Here is a 25,947-nt window from a genome sequence, read left to right as displayed (position 1 = left end):
AGAGAGATCAGTATGCTGTTTATATGTATGAGCAAGAGTGAGACTGCTCTAGTGCAGCTGGCCACAGGGGAGACCAGAAGCCTGAGAAGACCTATAGCTTGTGCTGACATAAATGTCTGTCTCTTGCTTTTAACTTCTTGGTATGGACAGGAACAGTGAGAGCTGGGAGGGTCGACTTTCCACTTGGAAGGTATCTGTATGCAGGCATGCAACAGCTTATGCAAGCTGTTGAAGTGTATGGCTGGTGTAATATGTTACTGTTGGAAGAAGTAGGTCTTGTAAATACAGAAATCCTGTAAAACCTTGTGAACAGTGAACAGTAGCAAAGGTCACTGCCTATCTACAAAAACACACTTGCATGCAGAAACTGTGTTTATGCATGACAAAAGCTAACAGGTATCCTGCAGCTGCACCCCTCAAAGGACTGTCATTACCACCTCCGCCTTGCTTCCTCTGTAGTGCAAATCAAAATATTGGGCTTGGTTTCAAGTAATACTTTTGGGCAAGAACTATTTTTAACTGATTCCGTATCAGTGGTCCAGCTAAGAGTCGAGTGGTAGTGTTGGCATGGTGATTGGTGGGTAGTGATTGAGGAAGAATACTCCTTAATAAAGTACTGTTGTGGAGGAAATGGTATATGGAAATGGATGTTGAATACCAGTAATAATATCTTCACTTTAAGAGTTTAATAATTGTCTCTTACCTTTCTGAATATTGCTAAGTACAGTTGTTTGAATATATATATGCAGCCATGTTTGAGTCTATATATGGCAGCCACAGGGGGGGACCAGAAAAACCTTTAAGCATCTCTGATGTTATATCATAGATTTCAGATGTCTTTTATGTTTCAGGAAGGTCTAAATTTGACATGCCTTATGAAAAGCTCCCTACTTATTTTGTAATCAGGCTTATGAGTTTGTATAAAAAATACCAAACGAAAAAAAAAACCCAGCCAAAATAACTAACAAAGAAAGAAACCCGACCCAACAACAACAAAAAAACCCAAACAACAAAAACCAAGAAAACAAAAGACCCCACAAAAACCAAAAACAAATTAACCCCCCCCCCCCCCAAAGGCACAATTTAGATCGTAAAGCTCTTCTCATGGCGTTATTTTGATTCCTGAAAATTGCCATAATTTTGATTCCTGAAAATTGCTCAGTTTAACATAGGTTTATTACTGTTTGCTCTCAAGCACTGACTTCAGTGTGATTAAAGTGGAAGGTCTAATTTCTGAATTCCAGTCCCAGAAAGCAAAAAGTCCCACTGTTATTTAGCTGTACTGACTGAATTTGGAACATGCTTCTAAACTGTTACCACTATGTATTTTCTTACTTGGAGCAGCAGTCAGAGCTGTAGATGTCAGTGGTCTAGTCTGCAAGAATCATATAAGGATAAGAAGATAGGGAGATAATTTCAAAAGTGCTTATTGATTTGAAATTATAAAGCCATGTTACAAACTACTTTGCTTCAGTGTTATTGTCACTGGCAGTTCAACTCAGTTTGTCAAATTACTCTGCTGCCGCAGAGACTGCAAATTGGCGTCTTCTTTCTGGCATGAGTCTTCTTTTCCCCATCCGCTTCATTTTGCAATGCTTCACTCACATTTCAAGCTTTATCTTTAAAAGAAACTATTTGCAAAAAATTTGAAAATACTCATGTAGATCAGGTAGGTTTTGTATATAATAAAATGTTCTAATGTTTATCTACTGATCTTGTCACTGATCTAGTCTAATACTGCAACCTTCCTCCCGCCCTCCTCGAGATCTCCAATTAGCATATTTTAGGTGAAGTCATGCAGTGTAACTTCCAAAGCATGAAGTGTTCCTAGGTTGATGGACGGCTGGCTTAATGATCTTGATTCTTGACTGTGGGAAAAGCCTTAAATGGTGTAGGTGTAATTTAGATAAAACTCTGGGATGAACTACCTAAATTGAAAACCTTATCCTCTATGGACTTCGGCAAGAATCTCTCCACCATCTTAATTTTCCTTGAATTCAAGGCCTGTGTCAGAGGGCTCTTCTATCTTAGAAGAATGTCTCATACTGGGGTTGATGTGACTGTGTCCTTTAACACTGCTCCTTTTTCCTTGTCTCATGGGCTAGAAATATTGCTCTGTATTACATTCTTTTAATTTGTTGCAAAAATCTAGAATGATAAAATACTAAAATAAGCAAAAAGGAAAAAAAAATCTTGAAAGACCATATGAAATATTTCTCATGAAATACGATACAGTGTTATTCAGTTGTAAAATTAGATCATATTGCAACATTTGTTAATTGGGTCATATATCTCATGCCAAGTTTCAGATCATGGGTAGTATTTGATAAAATGATAACAGAACTTGAAAAACTAGTTTTTATGTTTAAAAGCAATACACATCTCAAAACTAACAATCAGAACCAAATTGTTGCAGGTTAGTAGGTTTAAGCACACTTTGATGAGGAAGATATTTTGCTTTTTATTATTCTTAGTATAGATTAGATTGATTTTTAAGTCTTTGTAGACAAGTTTCTGTAAATCAGCACCTTTACTGCAAGTCAAAATTGAAATATATGCAGCCATTTTCTTCTGTAGTCAAAAAGGGCACACTGAGTTTTACTGTTATAGCAGATACTACACAGTAGGACTCTTCAATCAGTCTGGATTGTGGATTCATGAAAATAAAAAGAAGGATTCATTAGGCCACCTCTCAGAACTGTAAAATGAAATTCAGTTATGGTTTATGTGTCTCTTTAGATCTCATAAATGGAGCCCAAGAACAGTGTGAATTGCCTCCTATGGATGGTTTTCCTCACTGTGAAGGGAAAATAAAGGTAAGTGAACTAGTTTTAATCTTATTCTGTGTGTTTTTCTAAAATCTGTACCTATGTTGCAAGAGGTTAGTGTTCCGACAATGGTGTAAAACAAGAACAACTTTGTCAAAAAGGGAATGTTTAGGAGTATCGCTACAGTATTACTTACCTCAGGCCTCTGATACTACTGCTGCAGAGAAGTGTCATCCTATTAAGACAGGAATAAAATGCCATGTTATATTAAATGTGTATTATTATGTATTTATGTTATATTATTTATTATTGTGTTTTGTGTATTTATGATCCTTAATAAAAGACCTTATTATTTGTATGATGTCTTGTTATTCAGGAAAACCTTGTTTTCTTCCTCATTATGAGTCATTTGGCATTCTCCTATCCCAGGACTTGGATTCTGTGTGTACCTCTGTCCAGCCCTTTTTCTGTTTCAGCAAAACATTTGTTTGTGCTTCTTTCCCCTCTTTGCCAACAGTGCTGTTGAGTTGCTCTCTTCCCCTTTATTAGGAAAAGCATTCTGCCTCTTCTTGATCACAAGCTAAAGCAACCAGAACTTTGGGGTTCACAGTTATTTCTACATAAATACTATATTTTACTAATAATGCAGTCTGAAAAGCAAAATATGGAAAGCCAGCAGACTTTAGTTGGAAAGGAAAAAAGCAAAACAAAACACTTCTTCCCTTTTTCTCCTCCCACCCCCCAAACCAATAAATCCCCCACAAAACAAACAAGACAAAAATATCCAAAACAGCAGACTTGCTAAATGGAGGGTTTGGAGGGTTTTTTTTCACCAAGATACATTTCAAATGTAAGGACACTCTTTTAGTAGTAGGGCTCAAACATAAAATGGCTGAACACTTAAATTGTATTACTTAATAATGGTATCTATTTCTGATAGTGAAAAGAAATAACTACCAAAACATTTGTGAAGTCATGTTGCCTTTTTCCTCTAAATAAAATTTGTAGGCAATACTATTTAAAAATCCCCAAACTGTGTCTTAAATCTCTGGTCTGTGTTTTGATCCGTTTTGACAAACTGGCTGCATAGTGACTATGTAATACGTTATTTGAATATTAAAATATGAATTTAAATTAGTAACTTCCTTCTGCAGAAATGACAAATTCTTGGCAGAATCAGGCAGATTTCAATCTCAGTAACTGAAATGGTCTGTTAAATTCCAGAGCAAGTGTAACGTGGAGGGGGGAAAACAATGCAGTCAACTCCAGCCACACCCATATGTCTGCACCCTGATTCTATTCTCCTTTTGGTATTTGTCTCTGTTTGCCTGGTTACCAGTTTGTATAAACTGTGCTCACATCTGGTATGTAGTTACTTTCCCGACATAGCTGAATGCAGAGATGCAGTACTCTGCAAAATGTTAATATAAAATTCCTTTTTTGCTATTTGTATTTTTCATCAAGATGGATATGGTCACTTGCAGCTTTTCCCATTATTTCTGAGTTCAGTGTGAAATAGTAGAGAGTTATTATGTGGTACTTCAATCTAACAGACTGTGGTTTTGTTTCTGTTTCAGTGGATGAAAGATATGTGGCGATCGGATCCCTGTTATGCAAGTTATGGTGTAGATGGGTCCACATGCTCCTTTTTTATTTACCTCAGTGAGGTTAGTAATCTATTAATCTGCAGAAGGGAAACATCATATTTTTGGTAACTGTTTGCAAACTTTTCTCAAAAGAAATCATAACTTCCTTCAGAAAAAAAAATATGACGAAAAAGATATTAAAACAGAATTATTATGAAGTGTTTTGCTATTAATCATAAGTCCTCCAGGGGTTTCTAGCCTGGAGAATTCTAATATTTATAACTGAAGTGATGTAAGTAGCAGTTCTCCAGGGAGTCCACACTGGGTATCCTGTTAAACCTAAGTATGAAGCTCAGTCATAGATTCTTGCCTCTGCACATTTTTTCTGTTGCTTTCAGTGCAGCTCCTAGGGTAGTAGTAGGGGGAGGCATTTTAGGGGGGACATTTGGAATGTAAAATTTGGAAATTAGAACTAAATGAACAGTAGAACATTCTCTGAAGCAGCATGGCCACTTCCTGTTCGGAGACTGTTCATGAATTGCAGTCTGTTAACAGGAAACAAAAACGCCATGAAAGTCCCATTTTTTAATGAAGTAGCACATATATTGGCTAAAGCTTTTGGTACCTGTCAGAACCAAAAGCCCAGTTTCGTACACAGCTGAGTAAAGTTCATGCCCTGGTGGGTTTTTTTACAGATTCTGTTTCCTGCGTAACACTTTCTTTCCAAGAATGAATTTTGTCAATCAGTTATTATGAGCTCCATTGATGTCTCGTAGTGTTTGTGCCAGAAAGTCAGGTGTATTTGATGACTTGACCTCTTATATCGTATTACTAAAGTTTTGATAACTTATGGCAGCTGATCTTGGAAGTAGTATTGAGCTTACTGTTTGTAAAGAACTGCAGGAGCCAGTATGGCTGCTGAATTGCGAACTGATATTAATTTTGCAGTTTCTGCAGGATTGGGGCATGGGGCTGGGATTTTAAATTACATATCTGAGATTAAAACTATAGGTCTACTAGATAAGTAACTGTTATAATGAAGGCAGTTTCTGTTAATTTACTCAGTTGACTGTCATGAACATTTCTGGGGACACTGCTTGAAGCAGCAGTAATAGTTAAGTGCATATTCAAAACATGTATCTGAAGAAATAAAAAAGGCTGGGTTGAATCACAGGTTTGACTCACTCCAATGCTAGTACCAAGTGTTCATCTGTTTATGGGCTATGAAACTGGGGAAGGAAAAGATACAGTATGACTGTATTATTTATCCTGTTATTTATCATAAAAGCTAGAGAGATGGTTTTGAAATAATCTGAAGTTGACTTGAGTTTCAGCTAAAAGGTTATGTTTTAGCATTAGTGGAGTTACATTTGTGCAGCCAGCAAGTGCTTTGTGTTTTTAATGCAGATGTATTTTAGAGATGAAGATACATGTCAGCTGAATATGAGAATCTAATATTCTTAAATGACATCTGTTACTTTGTATTTCTGTATTAAAATCACAGCATCTTCTGTAACAATCTTCTCTGATAATCAGTTTTGAAAACTCAGTTGATGATCAGTTTAGCTCATCCTCATGGCAAAATTGAAGCAGATTTATAGAGGCCAAATGGTTGGTTTTTTCAAAGAGTCTAGGGATTTAAAATTTTTCTTTAAGCAGCCATACTGAATTTGGATAAAATTCTCATTTCATGATGGAACAACAGAACAATTAGTCTATGTGTATATTTACGAACTTCAAACAAGAGTCATGTACTTTTCTTTTATAAAGCGTTTTCCCATGACAGAACGTAAAAGTAATATTGGGTGAGCATGTTATTAACCTTGAGTTTAAATTTGGCATTCTTAATCCTATGATTAATGCCCAGCAGCAGAGGTTGAAAGCTTAAATGTTTGCGAATACAAGCATGAAATGAAATTCTAATAACACTACAACGATGGGGATTTATGAGGTGTGTTGGCTGGTAAGGATAACTTGGAAATGCTATTGCGAAAGTGATTTGTCAAAGTGGACAATGATGAAGAGTTGACAGTTTATACTATGGTTGCTCAGCTGAATGATAAATGTGTCTACAGAGCTCTCAAGTTGAAACTGCTGATTTAAAATTTTAGAATGCATTAGGGTGCTGGGATGATATTATGGTTAAGATTTTTCTACTTTAAACTTACAGTGTAGGAGTAAGATGGTTGTATACACATGGTTTGTTTGAAAAGGCAATATATACATCAAATTATGCACAACTTCTGTTTGAAAAGACAGAATATGCATCAAATTGTGTGTATGTCTACTTTTGCTCTTGAAACTGCGTCTTAAGACCTAGTGTAACAAGTGCCTGTGCTCTTTCATACTCTTTCAGGATCTACTTTTTTCTTCAGAAGGAGTTCAGTTAGGATATTGTGTTACACTCACCTATCACTCTTTGTAATACAGTTTTAAACTTGTAAACAGAGCAGCCTGAAATAATACATTTTGGTGTGGAATATGGGTCAGGACCACAGAGATACAAAGTAACTTGTCCACAGTTTAGTCAAAGGTTTAGAAATAAAACCCAGTCTTTGGGTATCTGCTGTGTGCCTGTTTTGTTTCCACCCTGTGTGTCTGCAAAATAGAACAGCACAGTCAAAATCCATGCTGCCCCAAGTGATCTCTTCTGAAGAGCCTGCACAAGTGCAAGTGTTAATAGTTCTGCCTCCTCTAGTTTTGCTTTGGATGGCACTCCTACAAGAACGCAAGAACTAGCTGAACAGCTCTTCTCCACTTCTTCTCTTGTGTCTTGGCTGCTTGAGCAGAATGGGAGGTGAGTGTGGCAGTGTAAGGAAAGTGAGAAGCAATCCAGCAATTCAGGCTTATGTTTTTTTTATTTAAAGCTGTCCCCTCTACAGACTTGCAGATAAAGCTGCAAGAGTTTTCACACTTCCATCTTGAAGTTTTGCTGAAGGCACTGGCTCACTCCTGGTGCATGATATGCAACTATGCAGTCCTCATAACACTAATTGTGCTGGAACCTTTGAAGACTGAAGGAGACAGAAATGGCCTGAATAGTTGTCATGGTTTAAACCCAGCTAGACAGCTCATTCACTCACTTCCACCACTTCTTATCCTCCACCTACTCCCGGAGGGACAGAGAGGAGAACTGAAAAGAATTCAACTCCCACGGGTTGAGATAAGAACAGTTTAGTAACTAAGGTATAACACAAATCACTACTGCTACTACCAATAATAACAATGATAAAGGAAATAACAAGGGAAGAGAATACAAGACCTCACCACCAGCCGACTGATAACTCGCCCCCCCACAGCCCAACCAGGCACCAACCGATACCTCCTCCAACCTCCCAGTCTCCTGGGCCTTCTGGGTAACACCCAGTTACCTCCTGGGCATGACGTGCTGTGGTATGGAATACCTCTTTGGTCAGTTTGGGTCAGGTGTCCTGTCTCTGCTTCCTCCCAGCCTCCCCTCCTCCCTGGCAGAGCATGAGGCTCACAAAGTCCTTGGCCAGACCAAAACATCAGTGTTATCAGCTCTGTTCCCAGGCTGACAGTCAAAACACAGCACTGCACCAGCTACCAAGAAGGAGAAAAATGACTGCTACTGCTGAACTCAGGACAATAGTAAAACCAGACTTATATTCTTTTAAATAATGGGGCAAGACAGGAATTAGAAGTAGCAGAAATTGAAAAGCAAGTTAAGCTAAGGTTTCTGGATAGTTGGGACTTGTTTCCATTTAACTGTGATACAAACTTGCCCATTGAAAAGAGTTGCTTCCTGTAAACTCAGCATTTAGTTATAAAAAAGACAGTTGTTTAACACTGTAATGTCACTGGCACAGTTATAATTTTCACAGATGGCATTGCCTCTGAGGAGAAATGTGAAAAAATTAATTTCTAGACAGTACAAAAATATATTTCACTGCAAAATGTCAGTTTGCAGCTGAAGAATTAAGCTTTTAAAAATATCTTCTAGCAAATGAACTTTTCACACTGTTTCCCAGCTTAAGGAAAAAGAAAAAGAAAGTGTAGGTGTCTTATTGCTCCTGTTCTTTAACTAGGCATGTGTTTTCTCTGAGGGCTTTCACTGCCTGCCACACAGGAGTGGAACTACTGCTGTGCTTGCTGGTCAGCCAGCAGCTGTGATGCAAGCTACCACTGCCCAGAGGTCACTATGTGGATGCTTACCTGCTGGAGCTGGGCAGATCTTACTAAAATCCCAGTCTTTGTATCTCTAGTTGCCTTTCAGATGCAAGGGTAATTTTTGGTACCCATCTTGGAAGTGGATCCAACATTTCAAAAGACTAAAACAATTTCAGAGACCAATCTCTAAAGCTCCTGTAGCTTCTGAGTGTGTGCTAGTATGCCATTAGAAAGAATTCTTGTTTTGAGTCCTTCAGACTTGATGGAAACAGAATCTATGGTTTCATTTCAGGAATATTTTTCTTTATGCTCTTTCTTTAGCTTTGAGGGATAAAGCAGAAAAATACAAACTGAAGGTGATTCTGAGTGTGGGTTTGTTTCTAGAAGGCAAGCTGTAGTCTGAGGCATACTTTAGTGAAAACACGTGGGAATCATAATTATACAGATTCCCCAAATCCTTGTGGGTTTGCTAGTTTAGTACCATTTGCTCACATCTGTGTGGAAGTCCCCTTTCCACAACTTTTGCTGCTTGTATAAGCTATTTTCTGATACTGGGGTGAGTTAATGATTTGCATCTCTTCAGTGTAGTGTAGCATTAAACCAGCTTCTTTGAATTCTGCTTAGAAAATTTACAAAAATAGTGTTGTCTGTAAAGCAGCAACAGTTTGAACTTCTTCAGTCATCTTGTGTAAGTCTCTAAGAAATTTAAATGCTAATGATAGCCAGCACTTTGTCCCCAGATCATCCATTAGTGTATTGGCCTGGATCTGGGTGATTTGGGCTTAGTTATCTTTTCTACTTCTGTCACTTTAAACTGGGATTAGTCTGTCTTTTTGGAAAAGGCGTAGATGCTAGTGTAAGAGAGGAATCAAATTTTGTGTACATTACTGAAGTTAGGTAAGAGACCGTTTGTTGATTGATGATTATAACATTTCATGTTCTGGCGTCACTGGGACTGGTACCTAACACCCAATGTTTGAGATTGCCTTTGGAAACAACCAAATCCAAAATTACCTGTACACTCCTCCATTTCACTAAACAGGCAGGCAGTCGTGTTGCATACTGCAGATTTTGTAGCACCTTCAAATGACTACCTATCACTGAGGAAATGCTAAACAAAATATAGGTAATACGGTTTCCAGACGATTTGAGAAAGTCACCTGGGAGCAGTTCTTTCACATCAAATTCTAAAATGGATTTTCTAGGTGAACATTCTGAGTTCTCTGCCTGCCTTCATACTGCGTAATAAACTCAAACATGCACCTTCTTTCACCAGATATTACAGCACTGTCGTTCTTTTCTTGCCCACTCTGGGACTCACATAAGATATTTAACAGTAGTACTTCACCATGGATGGAAGTACACTGAGCAATAACACTGTTCACCTGATGTGGTAAGAAAGTTGCTTTAGTTTCTCTATAGATGTGTTACACCTGCCCTTTGGAAGAGTCCAAAATGAAGATTATCCCAGGTATTTAGATAAAGTGCCTTTTCACTTTCTGCTTTATTAAATTCCCACTGTGACTTTTTAAAAGCATAAAGGACTTCCTGAAATTTTGGATGCAGGGAACTCCTGACAAACTATACTTCCATTCAGTCTGGAAGATGCTCAACTACCCTAGTGGTACACATTTAGCATTCCAGGTTCTTAGAAGTGTGCTTGATGTACTTGCTTTGTAATCTAGTCGAGTGCTGCAATCTTGACTTCTCTTCAGTTTCCATGTTTCTGGGGAAGTTACTGGAACAGATACCTGCAAAGCTTCTATAGAATATGCTCTTCAAATTTCTTAGGTTTGTTTGGTTTGGATTTTCTGTGTTAACTCACCAGTAAGCTACATGAAATCACTGTGGGAGTGGCTTGTCTATGATAAGGGATTAGACAAACTCTTTAGTTCAGTTTAAGCCGAACCTAGTCATTCACACCCCAAAGCGGTTCAGAACACCAGCTTTTCACTGATATCTGAAATCATGTAGCACTGCAATTTTGAACTTCTGAAGTGCCATGCAACCTAAACTTATGGAGCTAGCTACATGTACTCTAGACAGGACTCTTGTCTACTGCAATTTAAAAACAAGCAGAGAACTTTTAATTTCTCAGGTGGACCTCATTTCTTGAGCGTGATCAAAGACTACCTAATGTGTTTGATTGGCAATGAATGCAACATCAGGTAGAGGAGGCACAGCTGGTCTTGTTCAAAATATGACAGCAGAGATAAATATAGTGTGTTCTGAAAAATAGTTTAGCATTTACATCACTCATCCAAAAAATGGTCAGTCTTTAAATCTGCAGTTACTGCTTCCTAACAGCCTTTCTTAACTACTAATCTGTAGTCTAATCTCTCATCCTTCCTGGTAAATCATGCATGTGACTGTGTAGCGGTTGCTATGCAGAGATTAAGCTAGAGAAAGAACTGATGCTAACCCAGTGAGAGGAAGGTTGTCCCTGGAAAGGGAGAAAAGGAGTCCTGGTTCCTTCTCTGGAGACAACTTCTGTTTTTTGTCTTCAGTGATCAAAAGAAATATATAAACAAGAGCAGGATCCAAATGAACACTGCTGCCCTCCTTCACCTTGCTCAGACTTAGGGCTGATTGCACATGGATATTCTGTACCAAAACACAAAAGCTGAGGTATTTGTGTATTTCTGATGGACGTTTCATCTAGACTCACTTTACTGATACCATAATCCTTTCTGTCATCATTGCCAATGACAGAGAAAAGGCATGTATTAATGGAACAATACCAGATTTGTAGGTGCAGACTGCAGCCTTAGCGCATGCTGTTTCATCCTGTTTATAATCAGATGTATCACATCTATACACACGTATATATACGCGGACACATGCATTGTTCCCCATTCTACATGTTATTTACTATGACAGATATTCCTGACCTGGGACAAGTTATGCTTTAATGCTGTTGCATTTTCTGCAAACTTGTTCTTTATGAGTTATCGACCAAAGCAGGCTTCCCCCCCCCCCCCCCCCCCCCCCCCCCCCCCCCCCCGTTGTTCATTTTTTAGTATTAGGAGCTTCCAGAAAATGTGTTACAAAACAAAGTCTCTAATTCTTCCCCTCACACTCTCTGCCCTGTCTCATCCCTGGTAGTGTCAATTAAAGCTGATAGGCTTTCTTTAGGCAATATGGGATAAAGGTGGGAAAATCAAGTTCCAGGCACCAGATGTTTTCAGAGAGCTTGCATTATTGTGGTTGCTTATTTGTCACACAAGACAAAGGATATTGAATGCCTCCAGTCAGGTCAGAGACTGAGCAGATTTACGCGTTTCTTACCATTTTTTTCTCCCACATCTGTAGTTGTAAGTTAGTATTCATTGAAATAAAACTTGACTTGTACTTACATCAATGAGTCTATGAAAATGGATCCAAGCTTTCACTGGTATTTGCTGGTAAAAATTTCATTACTATCCTCCTGCATTTTTCAAGACTTCCCGGTTTTGGTTGGAATAGTTAATTTTCTTCCTAGTAGCTGGTACAGTATTGTGTTTTGGCTTTAGCCTGAGAATAATGTCAATAACAAACTGATGGTTTAGTTGTTGCTAAGTAGCGCTTAGTCTAAATCAAGGACTTTTCAGTTTCCCATTCTCTGCAAGTGAGGAGGGGCACAAGAAGGGAACATAGCCAGGACAAGTGGCCTGAACTAGCCAAAGGGATATTCCATACCAGAGAATGTCACGTTCAGTATAGAAATGGGGGGAGCTGGGGGGGGAGGGGCTGGTTGCTGCTTGGGTATGGGATGGGCATTGGTCAGCTGGTGGTGAACAATTGTATTTGTGCATCACTTGAGTTTCTTAGGTTTTATTCCTCTCTCTTCCTTTTATTGTTACTATTGTTGGTTTTGTTATTACTATTAATATTATTATATTTCACCTTATTTCAATTATTATACTGTTCTTATCTCAACCCATGGGTTTTACTTTTTATCACTTCTACTCCTCATCCCACTGGGGCATGGAGGGGGAAGTGAGTAAGTTGCTGCAAGGTGCTTAGTTGCCAGCTGTTGTTTAAAGCACGACAAATAACTATAGCACCCACCTTTGTTTTTAAAGAAGTTCCCATGGCAGTGGTTAATAGACTGGGTCAGAGAACAGCTGGAAGATTTGTTCAGAAATGGATGAGCTCAACTAGAATTGCTGCTGTGGGCTATGTTTGGGTCATGCAAGGCAACCAGAAAAGTTACTTACCCACTGAAGTTTCATATTGAGTTATAGGCATCACTGTGGTGTTCTGTATGAGGAATCCTGAAGCTTTTAGCTGAAGCGGCAATACTTGGTTCTTTAAAAACCAACCAACCAAAAATCCCACCCACCCACCTTCTAGACCATATGGAGGTCTCATGAAAGTGTAAGTCCTGCCGAGAGCTGTAATTAGAAGTAGTTCCTAGGCTTGAAAGTGAGCAATTCTTTGTTCTGGACAGGAAATGTTTGAGTGCTCAGTTTGAATTGAATACTGGTATGCTGGGCAGGGGAAGAGAGGAAAGGAAAGGCAAGGAATGAAAGAACAAGGAAGGAGCAGAAAGTGGTTGTCTTGAAAAAAGCCAGTATCATGGTTGTTTGAATTACTTGCAACAGAAGTAGTATGTAGTCTGTTCTACTGTGTATCATTACATGGGGCTGAATTGAGGAACACAGAGTTCATTTTGCTACTCATCTGTGTTAGTGCAAACTTTTCCTTTTAATTCTGACACAAAATATTAATCACTATTTCTGTATAGGATTTTTAAGCCATCTTTACTGAGGCTTTGTACTGCTGTAGACTTTAATTTTACATAATGCAATGGAAAAGCACAGTTAACTGGAATCTTTTTACTTGTAATACTTGTGAAAATGTAACTGCTGTGGTTTTGGGGGAAAGCTGCAATAAAACTTAGGAATCTGCTAGATAACTTTGTGGAAGTAACATCAAATCAGCAGGATTTAATTCTGTAGTAGAAGCTTATCAATGCTATCTTTTCCAGTAGTTCTACAAAGGCTGTCTCTGAAGTCTTCAGTAGCTTGTGTAGTTGCATAGGTTGACACTGCTCTCCCTTTCACCAAGTGAAAGAAGTTTATTTGTTTTTCAGTCAGTAAGGCATGCAACTAACTGTCCTTGTCAGCTCTGCAAAATCTTCAGTTCCTTTAGGATGAGTGATGGTGCAATGTGAAATCCATGAAGCCAGAAAAGGGGCACATACAGTCGTCCTTGAAATGTTATATCTTACTTTAAATCTGTTTTAATGCTAGGAATAATTCTAAACTCTTTGTACTGTAAAAAAAAAAATAAAGGGGAGACAGATTGGAACTGTGAGTGATTTGTAATATGGGTCTTGCAACCTCATGCCAGTGATTCCAGAGCTTGCATTAGAAAGTTAGGGGGGATTGGAACTAGATGATCTTAAGGTCCTTTCCAACCCTAACTATTCTATGATTCTATGATTGCTAATCGCTGTAATTTCTAGTATGTTCCCAGGGGTGGAGACCACCGAAGAATCAGATAATTTCAAATAAGTTTGATTGCTGCATTCAACTGGTATGTTAAATACATTGGGTAGAATAAGTCATAGCATTCAAATTAACACTTTTATATAATTTGTCTGAGGAACCTGAGCTTGATACATTTCTTCTCTTAATGAGATTATGATGCTTATTAATTTATTTTCACGTGATCGGTCTTCTAGGAAATTGTAGGGTATGATCTTAAGCTTTTAACCTCTAATGCTTCAGGCTTACTGCATCATGATTAAACTAAAATTATGTTTTGACAAGTCTGTGACTGGAGGGGCCAAAAGAGCAACTCGACTTGTAATTCTTTGGGAGCTGTAAACTTAATTGGTAGTGATGAATCTTAGGTGGCCTATAAATTTTTTTGCATTTCTCCCTTTTTGCAGTACAGTTATGTTTCTGTTTTCATAGGTTTGCCTCTAAGAGTGTGATTCCTTCTTCCCCAAAGCAAATAGTCTAATTTCTTAGGTTACATGAATAATAAAGATTCTACAAGACAAGCAAGATCCCTAGGGAGCTTTCAGTGACTTGCATCCATTGCTGTTTCTTCCCTAACTACTAGCTGTTGTACTTTTTTTTCCTAGTAGACAATAGTAGAAGTATTGCTTTTGTGCTGATTGTGTTTCTCTAATAATTACAGCTATTAGTACTTGTGGATATTGTTACATAAGTTATAATTATGTTACTTGTACCCTTCAAATAAGGTAGTTTAGGTTTTATTCTTCTTTCAACTTTTTGTCTAGATTTCTACAAGGTAGAACTTTGATCATCAGGCTTTGCTTTCCATAAAGCTATTCTGGGGAGGTGGGGTATGTTCCAAAATACATAGGGTTTTTTTAAGGTCTAGAAGCATAAAAAACTTAGTGCTTTTTAAAAACGTTTAGGAACTCCTCAGAGAAAGTGTATTTAGAGCGTTTAACGGCTGATCTCTGTCTTGAAATCATTTTATCTCCTGTATTCATTATCATGAATGAATATCTAAATGTGACTTTTGGTTGCAAATTTGCAAGGTTAAAATAGCATTGAATTGTAAAAAGTCTTAAGCTTTTCTTGCAAAAAGCGATTTTAACTTGCAGGGACTTGCTAATCAGCTGATACCTTATTTAAGCTATAGAAAGATGTAATAAAAAGGCAGTAAGAGGCTTTGATAGACCAGCTGGAATGGAATGGAACGGAACAGAATTATTTATTTTCATGTGACTGTTTTACAGGTTGAAAATTGGTGTCCTCGTTTACCTTGGAGAGCAAAAAATCCTAATGAAGAAACTGATCAAAGAACAGTGGTAAGGATAATATTAAAATATGAAATATAATTCAGTAATTGTGATTCATGCAAAAAATCCTGGAATCCTGTGCCACATAAATGCTGATAATACTAAAATTTACCATTTTTATTCCTCAGCTCCTCAAAACTGAAGGGAACATCCTTGATTATATACATGTTACTCATTATGTGTCTTCTCCAGTCATTGTGTCACATTGCAGTCTTGGTGGTAGATTTCCGTTAAAAACAATTTAGTGTTTACATTTGTGAAATATCTGAGATACCAAGAAAAATTCCAAAAATTAACAAATCCATTCACCAGCGTTAAGTGACCATGTGTGAAGCTGCCCAATTTTATGGTCCTATTAATATATATAATACATATAAAAATGCCTTAAGGGAAGTGGTATATATACATTTCAGTTCTATAGTAACATTTTCATTACTCCTTTTTTAAAAAAAAAAAACAAAACTCTACAGCATGCAGGTTGTTTCTAAATGCTATAGCCTAATTATGTAGTACATAGATATTTTAAGATAATTGCTGGGCTGCATATGAATGTTGCTTACGTAATTTAGATATAGGCTGTCTCATTTTGTAAAACCAATTGTTCTTAGATCAGTCTAGCTATAAAAGCAGTATTTCTTTAAAATTTGTAATCTAGTAATGTTTCTTCCTTTATGATATAGTAGGATGCTTCCTTGTAGATTTTAAATGATTCAAGATATACAAAAATCTTCATCTTACTGAATCTTCAGCATACTGTCCTGATTTTATGTTTTAGAGATCCTTTAACCTCATTTTGAAGGACATGAACAAAACTAAATCTTATATTGCAGAAATAAATACACTGTGGAAACACTACAAACATAGTGCATTTAAAGCCAGATTTAATGGGGTTTTAGGCAATGTGATCTAGCAGAAGGATGGTTGGAACCAGATGATCTTCAAGGTCCTTTTCAACCCAAACTATTCTATGATACTCTGGGGATACCAAATACTCCTAATAACAATAACAGTAATTTATGTGGTTTAGAAATGTCTGTTTAAAGCTATCTTAAGTGTTTGAACTAAAATCTCAACTTGACTTTAGTGTTAAAAGTGTATCTTATTTTCCTTCTTTTCCATCTTCTTTCTGAATGAGAGATGAAGAGCACACAGTTCACATTTGGCAAGTTTTTTCACTTCTGGAGAGTAGACTGTGTGAAGTCTAACAAATGTTTTGGGGTTTTCTTAATGTTTTAATTGAAGGCTGAAATTCGTATCAACTTTGATAATCTCTACAAAATGATGTCAAGGCATGAGGAATTCAGGTGGATGATGTTACGCATCAGAAGAATGGCTGATACCTGGATTGAAGCGATTAAATCACTTGCAGAAAAACAGAGTTTGGAAAAGAGAAAACGAAAAAAGGTAAATAAAAAGATTTTTCATTCCTGCCACTTGCAGTTTTATAGGCTCTTTTAAGCTTCTTATTCCGGAAGTAACTTCAGAGTGGAAATACCAAATATGACCAAAAGGCTCATGTTTATATGTATGCCTCTTTTCAAGAAGTATTTTGCTGTTTGAAGTTACTGTTACAATGGGTATTCGCTTTAACAAATAGTTTCACACACTTTCCATGAGTCACTCTTTGAGTAAGTTTTTAACCTCTTTGATTTTGGATAAAATAGAGACTATGTAGAAGATTCTAAAAGGAAAAACTGTGAATTTGCAGCAGGCTATTGAAAATTGAGTGGTTTATGTAATGGAGCAAAAAAGTTGTGCATCTTCTTTGTCCAAAATTAAGACTTTAAATAGCATAATTCTGTTTTGGATTTGAGTAGACGTAAAGTTGACAACAGCTTTAGATTGTTGAGATTTGTAGAGCTCAAGGTCGTAAACACCACAATGGGTTTCCCTTCCTTCTTTGTTCTTAGTGGAGCCAGTCCTAAGTGACAGCAAGCCATGCACAGTCATGTTTCTACCCTCTCTTTAAACCTGGCTTTAAACCAGCACCTTGCTTGACAGTCTCAGTCTTTGCATGACATCTGTACGCCATGTTGCAGCTTTAATATTCATCAGCTACTACAGTCCTGGAATAGGCTCACCCTTTGTAAAGGAGCAGACCATCTGTTTCAAGCAGTCCTCCAGCCTGTTTTGTTAAAGAAATCTAACATCTGGGAATACTAAACTCAGGAATAAACAGAAACAGTATTGTCCTGCACCGGCAGTTTTGATGGGATGCTCTAGTTAATGCTTATTCTTTGCTTTTAAAAGTCCTTTGAGGTTGGGCTTTAAAAAAATAATGGTGATTTCATTTTAATATGTCCAGCTCAGTTCTGGGAGCTGCAAGAGATTAGAATAACATGGTTTTTTGAATGGTGCTTCTTTATAAAGAGTGACAGATCTTTATAAAATCGTCACAAAGGTTTATGGTGTACATGAGGTTTTAGGCTTGCCACTGTATGTACCCACACTCAATTACCAGGTATTTAGCAAAGTATTTGGAACTCGGTTTCTGTGCTTTGCTGGAAACGCAAGCAGGAATTTCAGAGAAATACAGAGAAAACTCCTCTGGTGGCAATGGAGAGAAGAGCTTTGGAAAGCATCCTGCTACTATATACAGTCTTTTCAAGTTCTTGTTGGCTTGTCCCATCCTTAACTATACTGTCTTGCCTAAACAAGTGTATCCTACTTGAGAATCTAAGTGGTTATTAAATCAAAGTAATTTGCCAACTGTATCCTGGGATACATCAAAAGATGCATGACCAGCAGGTAGAAAGGGTGGCAGATCAGCAAAGCAATGCAGTAACATTCTTATAATTATTGTTTTGGAGATCCATTACAGAATTAAGTAAGTCATTAGGGTGGGAGTATTAGATTTTTTTGAGTTGATATTTTGGCCACAGCTGGAATTTAATAGGAAGAAAACATGCCGTAAGGTATAATGGTTGCATTTCAATGTTGATAACTCTTAACATATGACTTTTCTTTCCAGATTCTTGTTCATCTGGGGCTCTTGACAAAAGAATCTGGATTCAAGATTGCAGAAAATGCATTTAGCGGTGGCCCACTTGGTGAATTAGTCCAGTGGAGTGATTTAATTACATCTCTCTACTTACTGGGCCATGATATCAGGATTTCAGCTTCACTGGCAGAGCTCAAGGAGTAAGGAGATTACTTTCACTTTTGAAACTGGAATACAAAAAAGGAATTGTAAACTCTTAAAGCTTCCATTAACAGTATATAATTTCTTGAAGCATAAAATGAAAGTGGTAATTCACTAAACATACGATAGATTATTCTCATGAGCTGAGTATATGTACTATGAAAAGGATAATGTGTTTCTTTGTGGCTTCAGGCTCCTGAGACTTCATAAATGAATGTTGTAAAATTCAAGCTAAGTAGCTTATCTTTAACATTGCAGGTGCTTTAACCAGCTACAATAGGAAAAGTTACAGACTAGCCTAATTCTGTGTCCTTTTCTTCAGTTTCTGCTATTCTTCATGCAGTATCTAATTTTAAAATAAAAGTGTAGATCCTTTAAACACATTACTTTTGGTGTATTTAATTGCTAATATTAGGTCAAATTACTACCTTGCTCGTCTTTGTCTTGCTCTGCATACTAGTTCAGCATTAGGCATTAAACATCTGTTTTAAGGTTGAGCACGTACACTTTTTCTGTAGCTCTTCGTTTTTTTTATGACAAACATAACATCGTTTTATAGACAGCACTTGCAATATGAAGCTGTCAATAGAAATCTGAAATTATTTAAAATAATTTCAAAGTACACTCTAAACATTACAGCCACATTACTCTTGTTTAAACTAGATGGGGATTTTAGTGCAAATTAGCGCTTTACTGATGTATAAATGTTTCTTAATAAATGATGAACATCTTTAGAATTTGAATGTTCTTACATGTTTTCTGGTTTGGAAAAAATAAGTGTAAAGGTTTTTTGAAAAGGGAAATTATTGGTGTAAACAGTATTACAGCATCTATTCAACATATTTGGAAAGTACTACTTTTCCGTATTCCTTCTTTCTTTGTTTAGGATTATGAAGAAGGTTGTAGGTAACAGATCTGGCTGCCCTACCCAGGGGGATAAAGTTGTAGAACTCATTTACATTGATATAGTGGGACTCACGCAGTTTAAGAAAACGCTTGGTCCATCATGGGTACATTACCAGTAAGTATAACACTTATTGACCTCTTAACTGCTTTGTTAAAGAGTTTTTTTGAGTAACATGTCAAAATATTGAGGTGAGTACATTCACATTGAATTTATTTAAAAGTGAAAATGTGGTTCTCTGTTGACTTTCATTCTTAGGAGTAAAGGGGCTAAGACCTGTTTGTTGCATACCATCTTTATGCCCCCCAGCAAGTTTGGGGTTCTTGGATTCAAACATTTTTAATCTGAATGAATTGTATTATCTTTCTGAGGCATTACCTTTGCCTTTCTTTCTCTCCCTTCCTTACACCCCATCCCCTTTGTTCTGTAAATTAGTAGATGAGCTGAGAGATTATTGGATCTTGTTCAGTTGGAATACCAAAGGCATATTTTGCTTGTCCATGTTTGTAGCTGTACTGGATTGATGATTGTGGACCTCTATCTATGCTAATTATACTGGGCAACAAATGCAATGCAATTTTTTCTGTTCCATCCCTTGAGATGCTGGGCAGAGAGTTGTTTTCAGGGACAGGACCAAACAATAAACTGCAGTTGTGCTTCTGTAAGCTGTGAATATTTTTCCATTAGAAATGGAAGATGGTGGTCACAAGAAATTACTTTGTACAGCCGCCTTAGCATCTGAAGTTTTAGAACCACATTTCTTTTTGTCAATAACTTTAAATCAGCAAGCTCCCATGTGCTGTACCGATATATATCAGCGTGAAATAAAACCAAATCTAAATTACTGACTTTGATCTTTCTATACACAATTGAATTAGCTGTGTTTTGTGATCCATGAAGTCCAGTAAATCCCACTTGAAGGAAGGTATTGAAAGGTGTTCACTGCAGGCAGAAAAATTGTTTTCTTTCAACTTCAGGATTTTCTAGAGCTTTGGTTCTTTTCAGCATATTTTTAAGTGAGAATCCTGTGATCAGTGTTACTGATCAGATTACTCTTAATCTCTATTTACTTTTTTTTTTTTAAGCAAAAGAGTAAATGGTTAGTCTGTTTTATAGGATCCTGCTAGTAAAGATAATCCCGTTTTCCACTGAGCTACAGTTGGTTGGTTGTGAGATGTAATTGTCAGTAGGTGATCATATACAGTATTATAGTCTGAATATAAACCCATACTTACAAATTTGAAATGTTTCTCTCCTTTTGTTTTGAATTTCCTATTTGGTATGTTCTGTAACGAAGATATGGAAATACACCACGATACTGAGAATATTAGATTAACTTTTCAATTTTTCTTGCTTATTTCATGAATCATTAAATCTCAAGTTGTCAGTCTGGTTTTCATCAGTTCCTGATTTGTGGTAATGACTGACACTTTCTCATTTAGGAGAGTAGAATTAAATTTAAGACTAAATAAATGCCTTTGGTAATATAGGAGTTTTTGTTAGGCTTTTGAAGAAGAAAATAAATTCTTAATGCCTCTCTTCTGCAATCTTTGATTTCTTGGAATGGAGGAAGACCTTGTCTAGTCCATCGTCTTGCTGAAAAGTAGATTGAATGTCTTTCTCCTTCTTGAGAGACTTGACTGCAAAAGATGTCCCAGACACTGTTTTATATTGTTAAGCTTTTGTTTGAAGTGTTTTTTCTTGGTCTGGTTTCTTGTAAAGTGCCCATAACTGCTTATTCTGATGTGGTTCTGGGGAATAAATTGCTTCCGTCCCCTCTCTCCCATCCTCTAGACTGTCCTTTACCCTGTTGTTCTTTCAGTTTGCTTTTCTTCAAAATAAATTTAGGGGGTTTGATCATTAATTACAATTCAGGTTTTTCAGACCTTTCATCAAACTTGTTGCATCTCTAATTCTCATTACAGAAATCTCTCTAATTACTTGATACTTTTTCTCAAGTTCAGAGTACAAAACACTGTTCAGAGTTTAGCAGGGACTACAGGATTGATTAGAGCAAAAGAATTAATCCATAGCTTCATGCACACTATCTCCTATTTGAGGATCCACTTGCAATTATGTTTCTCTTTCTCAGCGTCATGAGTTACCTCATAAATTTTGTCATCAAAATAATAAGTTAAAACTAGTAAATACAGTATAAAAGCATAATTATATGGTTTTAATTCATTCCAGTAAAATAAACATGATCACAAATAAAGCTGGCTTATAGCCTTTGTTCTTTACAAACTTTGATTTCTCACTCAGTTGTGTTTAATGTCAATAGGAATAATTCTTTGTCTTGAAAGAGGTGTTTTGCTTTGTGCCATATGGTTTTTCAGGAGAAATGTCAGCTCAGTTTGATTTATGCAGACCAGACTCAAATAGAGATAAATTAAAACTTGTTTATTCACTCTCAGATTGGAATAGAGTGGTAGAATAAACCCCTGCCTGCAGAGCAGTGTCTTGATAAGAGTGCTATGTGCAATTTTTATGAGTGAACTACATCCCTGGGGATTTTCTTAGTAATTGCAAATCAGGTTTCTAGAATCGGTAGGTCTAAAGAATGACCCTGCAGTTCTGAGGGGTGAGAATTTCTAAACAACTGAAACCCTGTTTTGTACGTCTGAGATCGGTAGCACCAGTGATTCTCTCTAGCACATGCTTTATCTGAGTTGTAATTAGTGTCATAAATAGTATGAATCTAGCAAAACAGATCTCATTTTTGAGGTCACTATTTTCAAGCAGACAAATGCCTGGACATGCTGTTTTTCACTTCTGAAGTCTGGATATTTGAGAGCAATTTCTGGGCAATGAAACAACAAAAAAAATAGTAGCTTAATATAGTTTGAGGAGTGCAGCACATTGCCTTTCTTAGCACCCTCATCCTCCATACAGCAGATAAAAGTCAGATTTTTTTCTGTTTTTCCCGTTTTTCTACAGTCTCTCTAGCAGTGACTCATTCCCAAAAGCCAAAAATCCAGCTAGCTTTATTCTTGAAATAAATTAACATGACAGCTATCCTAAAAAAAAGAGCAACATTCCTGCTTTTTGCATGTTCTCTAGAATGCATTTGTTTTAGGAGGCTTATTTTCTGACTCAGTTTCTACATTTTAAATGCAAGTACTGAGTGGCCTGAAAGTGAATGTGTGTGTCTGCAAGGATTTGTATAGGCAGATATGAGCTGCTCATGATCTGAGCTGGCTGGACAAACAGGCTGGAGTCCATGTATCTGTGCTGGCACATTGCTGTACCTGAGCTCAGTGCACTTGTCGAGCTTCCAAACCAAAATTGGGTGGATTTTGACCAGCTTGCTCCCAGGAAAATGTCTACATCCACTGCCATGTATGTACCCCTTGTTTTAACTTTTTGTGCAGGCATAAGCACTGGTTGCTGACAGCAGTGAGTGCTGCTGGACACCACTGCTTGTGTAAACAAAGATGAAGTATACGTAAGTAGAGAAAAATTATAACCTCAGGTGGGAGAAGGATATGTCCTTCCACAAGGACAGCCCCATTAAGATTGTGCTTATGCCCAATATTTCTGAAAAACACTCACTTCAAAAATTGTGATAATTCTGAGTTACTTTTGTCTAGGTACATTTATTTTTTTTTTATATTAGGCCCCAAAATGATCACTTCTAATATGCTATAACAAGAAAGATGACTTTAATATGGATGTTTCTATAAGGAATTTGATACCCACCAATCCTCTGTTTAATTAGTCAGTGAATAGACTAATCAGTCTGACACCAATTCCATGTTATAATTCTCTGCAACCTCACTGCTAAAGCTACTTGACATCTTAAGAAGGAAAGAGGAAAGTGGGTGAAAACTGACATTACAATCACTCTAAATTAACATTTTTATTCAACATATATGCATGATTTAAAAAAAATGCTGTTTTGCCATTTACAAAATGAAATATTTCACTTTAAAAGTGCTAAAACGTTGTATGCAAAATCAGTCTTTTTGTTTTAAAATAATTCAGTTGAAAGAGGTTTAAACCACTAAGTGACACAAATGGAGAATACAGTACTTGGGTAGACAGCTGAGGTGTGCCTGCATATGTTAAAATACCAGTTCAGCATAACTGGCATTAATTGCCTTAATTTCTAAATTTAAAATCTTTACTAGTTCTTTTCTGCTGTATTTCAGGGATTAGATTCACTACTTGAACCTTTGATATTTCATACCATTTCTGCACATACTTGCACTTTCTGCTGTGACCTTTTTCTCTTTTCCAGCTTACTTTATGCCTGAATCATATAAATACTTTTTTGTTTTCCCTGTTTTCTGGTTTAGTGTAGTTTCTATTGCATCACATTTCCTGCCCCGTTTCAGAAATCCCGTGTGTGTTGGACATAGTTACACATACCCTTGTGAACAACTAGTGCTATGCAGCTTACATCTGGATACAGGAAAAAGAGAGGAAACAAAGCACTCTGAGATGACCACATGTGATTTAGTGCTCCTTACATAAATAATTTGACAAACTCCAGTAATGTTGCAATTTTTCAGTAGCTTTCACCTATTGTTCATTCTCCCTTATTCAAGTACCTGGCCAAAAGCTGTACATTTGATAAAAATTTTGTTTTAAGGCCTGCCAAGAAATAAGAGGGTTTTTATTACTGAATGATTCATCAGTGCAGACGTTGTTTTGGTCCTGCTGAAGTCTTTTGTAGGATGCAGAGATAATTGCCACTGTTGTAAAATATTTTCATTGAGATCAGTTGACATGAAACACTGCACAGAAACTGATCTGTCAGCTTTGCTGTTTGGTGAATCATAATGTATTGTATATTGTGACTTTCTTTCCACTTGAAAGATCTCTGTGAAGATTTTAACAAAAAGTAAATTTTCTCTATTTGTACTTTCAAAGACAGAGGTGTCATTTTCATGTGAGAGTTTAAAGGTTGCTGTTTGGTGGTTCGCTTTTTTTCCTTTTTTAATAGACACTTTGGAGAAAAGAGACCATATAAAAAATATGTACATGTATTTTAGGGACCAAATTCTTTCATCTTTTAAAGCTGAAAGATGGCTGGAGCTAATCCTTTCACCTTTGGGGGTCTAAATTCTGTCTCATTTTAAAGCCAAAATCCTGTAGTTTTACTGAACTTAATATATATAGGTTTGAAGCATGGGAAGTGTTGAAGACTGGGAAGTATAGCCATTTTTAATAGTAACTTTTGTAGCTTCCTCAATTCTCTGCCACCATGAGGTTGTGTCTTTTCTTTGGCACATACAAGCCCCGTGATAAAGCGTTCAGTGATAAGAGTTCATACCTTTATAACATAGCGGCACATAGTGTGGGAGCAAATCCTATACATTTTTTTTTCTGAAAATTGTTAAGGAGGGCTGAAGAATGGTAGGGTCAGCAGCTTTGGAGCCATATAGTCCAATTAATTTGCAGTATAGCTAGTGGTCAGTATGATGGCTATAAGGTTTGACATAAAGGTTTGGCAGGCTGCATTTTAGAAACACAATTTCTAGAATCCATATGCTAGAATGTGTGCTGCCCTTTTCATACTGAGACTTTTTCTGCCTCTCATGTAATATGGACCCTTTTTGGAAAGGAGCTGCTCATAAGTGAAGTAATTTTTTTTTTTTTTTGTCAAGGAATTCATAGGAGTGAAATGAAGGACTGAGTGTGATTCTTTTCACTTCAGACCCTTTGTAGTCCAGCGCCAAGGTTTCTCTCAGTTGTGTACTGTTTCTTGCAGACATTTTTCAATATCTTTTCTTCAGAAGTCTGTGACAAAGTGTTTCATAAACAAATGGTCTGTCTGACTGTAAATATTCAGAAAATTAAGCTGTCTTCAGTGCTTCTCTAGTGGGTCTAATTTACCCAAAAGTCAGTCAGAACCTGGAGACTGAATACAATTGTCTAAACACAAAGTAATGTTCTACTCTGATCTTCTTGGCATACGGCCCTTAGCTGTTGCATTTGATTTTGTGGTAATGGGTGAGAATATTAGAAAATAGATGAAGAATCCTCTCTTCTTCTGCCTAAATTCTGCTTCAGAGCCCCAGGAATGTAGGTGACCACAGTAGCATTCCCATAAGCTCCTGTAAGCTCTACTTGGATGTTAAAGCATAACTTTGTTCTGTAAGAACAAAGAAACCCAAAACAAGCTTCATGGTTGTTATTTGAATGTCTGATATATCCTTGAATTTGCTTATCATAATGTCTTTGTGAATGTAATATGAACAAAAATGTTTGAAATGTATCTTTAGTTTATAAATCATCCGCAGTTGCAAACGCAAACACATTTTAATTATCATAACTTACATATATATGTATATGTAAGTTTTATATGCATGTGTACCTACAGTAAATTATTGCTCTCTTTTAGGTGTATGCTAAGAGTTTTGGATTCCTTTGGAACTGAACCAGAGTTTAACCATGCCCATTATGCCCAGTCTAAAGGCCACAAGACACCATGGGGAAAGTGGAACCTTAATCCACAGCAGTTTTATACAATGTTCCGTAAGTATCCCTGTGTTTATAAATAATTCAGAGCTTTTACAGGGAACACTGTCATTGAGAAGAACTTCTGTATTATGAAAGCTAAGTTCATGGTTTAATAAAATGCAGCTTACCGAATGGACAGAATCGTTTCCGTAAGTGTCTGTAGACTGTGCAGAATCTCT

General features: G+C 36.9%; 2 protein-coding genes across 3 annotated transcripts in view; one reads left to right on the top strand and one right to left on the bottom strand.

The window, feature by feature from the left end:
* The window catches only part of ZRANB3 (zinc finger RANBP2-type containing 3), a 494,211-nt gene that overhangs the window by 151,588 nt on the left and 316,676 nt on the right, over positions 1-25,947 (bottom strand). The gene's annotated exons all lie outside the window — the stretch shown is intronic.
* The window catches only part of MGAT5 (alpha-1,6-mannosylglycoprotein 6-beta-N-acetylglucosaminyltransferase), a 129,300-nt gene that overhangs the window by 67,326 nt on the left and 36,027 nt on the right, over positions 1-25,947 (top strand). For both annotated transcript variants that reach the window (XM_062606009.1, XM_062606014.1), the window contains exons 4-10: positions 2,740-2,816; positions 4,346-4,435; positions 15,192-15,263; positions 16,497-16,658; positions 18,226-18,395; positions 19,283-19,417; positions 25,650-25,783. In XM_062606009.1, coding sequence (XP_062461993.1) covers positions 2,740-2,816; positions 4,346-4,435; positions 15,192-15,263; positions 16,497-16,658; positions 18,226-18,395; positions 19,283-19,417; positions 25,650-25,783 — 840 coding nt within the window. The remainder of the gene's footprint in view (positions 1-2,739; positions 2,817-4,345; positions 4,436-15,191; positions 15,264-16,496; positions 16,659-18,225; positions 18,396-19,282; positions 19,418-25,649; positions 25,784-25,947) is intronic.

This window comes from Pezoporus occidentalis, unplaced genomic scaffold, assembly GCF_034315485.1.
Source record: "Pezoporus occidentalis ecotype Australia unplaced genomic scaffold, CSIRO_AGI_Poc_V1 ctg12, whole genome shotgun sequence".
NCBI lineage: Eukaryota > Metazoa > Chordata > Aves > Psittaciformes > Psittacidae > Pezoporus > Pezoporus occidentalis.
Note: the sequence above shows the minus strand (reverse complement) of the source record. Positions and strands in the feature narration are given on the sequence as shown.